General features: G+C 39.3%; 1 protein-coding gene across 1 annotated transcript; it reads right to left on the bottom strand.

Moving 5' to 3' along the window:
- Positions 1-333: 333 nt before the first annotated feature.
- LOC133330009 (odorant receptor 42b-like) lies at positions 334-3,744 on the bottom strand. Its single transcript, XM_061538470.1, has 4 exons — positions 3,647-3,744; positions 1,930-2,691; positions 495-852; positions 334-423 (listed from the first exon to the last, which is right to left on the bottom strand). Exons 1-4 carry the CDS (start codon positions 3,742-3,744, stop codon positions 334-336), a joined length of 1,308 nt encoding a protein of 435 aa, XP_061394454.1.
- Positions 3,745-4,533: the final 789 nt, after the last annotated feature.

Genomic DNA, 4,533 nt, shown 5'->3' with positions numbered 1-4,533 from the left:
TTTAGAGAAGAAAAAGGGGGAGGAGAGAGAGGAGAAAGGATAGGGAGAATATTTTAATTAATTTGTTATGTGTTTTTTGTTGTGAGACTTTTACGACTAGTCTCTGTGCCTATCTGTGTGCAAAGGGGGAAAATGATCCCCATCCGCTCTATAGGGGTATACAACATGTGCAGCTGTGTGTGTGAGTGCTGGGTGCGAACAAGTGGACTACAAATCTAAAATTTGAAATTTAATTTTAAATATTTTATAATCCATCCAGCCATAATCATAAACGTTTTTATGACGACAAGTTGTTGTTGCCTAGCATGTCGGCTTGTCTGTTTCCATCCGAATTTACAAATCGCCACCGACAACATCTTTGATACTTTGGCCGAAGCCCATTTGCTTCATCATCGTGTAGACGGAAAAGGCAAATTTTACAACCTGTAAATGAAAAAATCGTATATTCGGGAGAAACTCTTTCGGGTCTCAAATTTCGTTTCGGCGTCTCTTACGTTGATGTTGGAATTCAGGGTAATGGGGAAAATTTTCATCGCCGTCAAAATCAGTGTCTTCTGGGTGTGTTGTAGGAAAAAACAAATCATTTGCTTGTAGCGCGGCTCCTCGACATGCCATGCCGAATGGAATATGGCCAATGAAATCGCATCACTATCGTCCATTAAACAATTGGCCAGGAAACTACAGGGAAATGTCTCTGTCAATATGGATGCCACATAGAAGAGGGATGCAATGACAGCCAAACGATCCGCAAAGAGAAAGATGTGTAGGGTCGTGATACCCAAGATGAGGCCAATGATGAGAAATTGAACGAACATGGTGCCCGAAATGACAGGGCAGAAAATGTTGTACAACCTAGGGAAAGTAAAAAAGCTATATATTATAAAAAATTGTACAAAAAATCATATTCAGCCACGCTGAATAGCAATTTTCCTATGGAAACTACGATTCAGTAATTTTCCTTTGGAAAATACTATTAACCCAGGTTGAACCGCAATTTTCCTATATAAAACACTATTCAGCCAGGCCGTATATCAATTTTCCTATGGAAAATACTATTCAACCAGGCTGAATAGCAATTTTCCTATGGAAAGTAGTATTTAGCCAGGCTGAATAGTTAATTTCCTAAGGAAACTAATATACAGCCAGGCTGAATAGATAATTTCTTAAATAAGCTGCTATTCGGTTAGGCCGAATTGAAATTTTCTTATAGAAACTACTATTAAGCCAATCTGAATTGAAATTTTCCTATGGAAACTACTATTCTGCCAGGCTGAATAGCAATTTTCCTATGGAAACTACTATTCAGCCAGGCTGAATAGCAATTTTCCTATGGAAACTACTATTCAGCCAGGCTGAATAGCAATTTTCCTATGGAAACTACTATTCAGCCAGGCTGAATAGCAATTTTCTTATGGAAACTACTATTCAGGCAGGCTGAATAGCAATTTTCCTATGGAAACTACTATTCAGCCAGGCTGAATAGCAATTTTCCTATGGAAACTACTATTCAGCCAGGCTGAATAGCAATTTTCCTATGGAAACTACTATTCAGCCAGGCTGAATAGCAATTTTCCTATGGAAACTACTATTCAGCCAGGCTGAATAGCAATTTTCCTATGGAAACTACTATTCAGCCAGGCTGAATAGCAATTTTCCTATGGAAACTACTATTCAGCAAGGCTGAATAGCAATTTTCCTATGGAAACTACTATTCAGAAAGGCTGAATCAGAAATTTCCTATAGAAAATACTATTCAGCCAGGCTGAATCAGTAATTTCCTATAGAAAATACTATTCAGCCAGGCTGAATAGCAATTTTCCTATGGAAACTACTATTTAGCAAGGCTGAATTGAAATTTTCCTGTAGAAAATACTATTCAGCCACGCTGAATCAAAATTTTCCTATGAAAAATCTTCCAGAATAACTTACCCCATAATATTCTTATGATCCAATACACATTGCACCAATGCCTCATAACGTTCATCGCTGGTCATTTCCGCATCGGTACCCAATCGCGATATGCGTCTTGCCAAAATATGCAAATGGGTGCGTATTATCGTTATAAATATAACCGGATATGAATCTAATACCGCCTGCTGAAAACAATGAAATGTTATCATCGAATATTCCACCGTCGACTGAATGCAAAATTTCCATTGCCCTTCTTGCCAATGGAAAAACGGATTAAACACCTGATATGGTGGCTTCTGATGGATAATGGCTACCAAAAATGTACTTGTAGCATACGAGATATACAACGCAGAGTACAGAGTCACGATACGATTTGAGAATGCAACAATTTTACGAATTTGCATACCATCCTCATCGTTGTCGATACGTACATCGAGACGATCCATAAATTTACGCGATACGATCAATCGGCGAAACAAGAAGAAGAAAACCAACATTTTGAGACTGCAACCGATGCAATTCACCCAGATTTGTAACGAAGTGAAAAAGTCACTGGGACTAAAGGTACTCAGGCGCAGCATAAAACTCATAAGGAAACCAACCGGGAGGTATGAGGTGACAAATGTATTGATGAACAACGACCACACATAGAATCCGTATTTGTATTTCTCAGTGGGTAAATATCCGATAATGTTCAGACCGCGAAATACATAAATGGTTGCGTCACGGGTCTTCGGTACTGGAGCGTCCAAGTCGATATTGGCCAGATCAAAAATACGACTGGAAAATAAAAACAAGTGAACAAATTAGTTATTTAATGGGAATATGGAATTTTCAAGGTCCAACACAACTAACATTCGATAAACAAACTCCCACATGGAGGCCCTGTCCAATATTCCGCATTTTAAACGTTTAAGTCGCATTTTCCCGCCGAATGCGTTTTTTTGGCATCCAGGGTATTTGAAGGGTAAAAAATAGCTTTACAGCTTTAGGTAAAGTAAACATAGGTCAATTTTTGACAATGCGCCCTGTTATATTTTCGGTATTTTTAAGATCTTAGCTACAATTTAGACAAGACATCTCATCGACCAGGGTCTTCCTAGAAAGGCCGCAGTCCAATATCTTTCTTGCCACTTCTCCTACCTTTTTGGGTAGCCCTTATTGAGATTCTATGGCTTATTTTGTCTAATAATTTTGCTGTACACCCTATAGATACACTTTCTAGTGCACACTTTCTAGTGTAACTAAACTTCATGTTTTAAATCCCATAATTTCCTATTCATATCTGGAAGAAGACCTCATCATAAAAAAATTACCTATCTAGTCCACAAATTATCTTACCCCTATATAATGGCACCAACCGATCGGTTAAAGGTTCTAGGAAACCCCGTTCCTCTAGCTTTGTAGATCTGATTTTGGTTGGACCAGCCTTGTCTTATGTGGATTAAAGTCACTCTCGTTTGCCTATGTAGAACCTATTCCTTTACAAGAAGTCAACAACGCTTCGTTGTCAGCATCCAAAGAGTTTCCGGCAAGCTACCTTAACACCTTGTTTATAACACAAAAATTTCCGTAAATAGTGGTGGCGAGCGCAGACGACTTTAATAAGCTGAGGAACATTACATGCAAAATCGCCGGAGTCCTAAGAAGATACTCCCTTGCAGTTCTCCGAAATGCGTTCTAATTTTATTGCGTTTGAATATTATTTCACTGCGAATCGCTTATATTCGCAAACCATTCCACCGCCAGACCGACCTTTTGCTTTGTGGTCAACAAAGGTTCGTTGTCAGGATGCATCCACGACGTCATAATTGTACAATCATCCGCATACATTACGTTCTCTATGACGAATTTCATAAAGGTGAAGGTTAATTAGATCCGCAAACATAACTCTTCTTTGGAAAACTCGATGTTTTACTCTAGGGGTCCTGACGCTATATTCGTACAATTATTCGCATACATTTCAGAAAGGTAGAAATGAAACAGACCCGCAAATATGTGTCCTCATTGAGAAATTTCCAGTTTCACAACTTCTTGTTTCTCAATGCCCGGACCAATACATATAGTTGATTATCCAACGTTTTAAGCTTTGTCTCAAGGATGACTTCTCTAAGGCTTTCGAAAAGTCAAGGGCCTTCAAGCTGTTCCATTGCTGTGCATCTTCCGAAATCGACGTTGAAGGCTACTGGGAACCTACTTCTCATCAGCAGGGCCCTTTGTGACTGGAGTCGGAAGTGAAATCGTTCTACACAATTCACTGTACTTGTCCGGCTTTAGTAGGGGACCACCCCGCCCAATTTCCTGGCTTCAGGAACATGTGGATGACTACACCAAATAGAGTAAAGCTGTATTTTAGGTTCATTCGGTTGCTTAAGCATTCCATTCAATGCTATAGAAGACTTAGAGTTTCTAATGATATCTGCAACATTATCCTTGTAGTGTAGCGTACATCTTCTCGGCCTGCCACTCTCAGGGTGCTTAAAAAAAGTACAGGGTAAAATTACTCCCAAATCTGTCACCGTTACGTCGCTACATTTGACAACCACCTTTTGGAATTCAAGACTGATTTACCGCTGTCCACAATTTACTGGTTTCGATTCTGATGTTGCAAAGCTTAGGAGT

This window comes from Musca vetustissima, unplaced genomic scaffold (genome assembly GCF_032173495.1).
Source record: "Musca vetustissima isolate MV318-11 ecotype Yass unplaced genomic scaffold, APGP_CSIRO_Mvet_v1 utg238245, whole genome shotgun sequence".
Taxonomy (NCBI): Eukaryota; Metazoa; Arthropoda; class Insecta; order Diptera; family Muscidae; genus Musca; species Musca vetustissima.
This window is presented reverse-complemented; position numbering and strand designations above follow the sequence as displayed.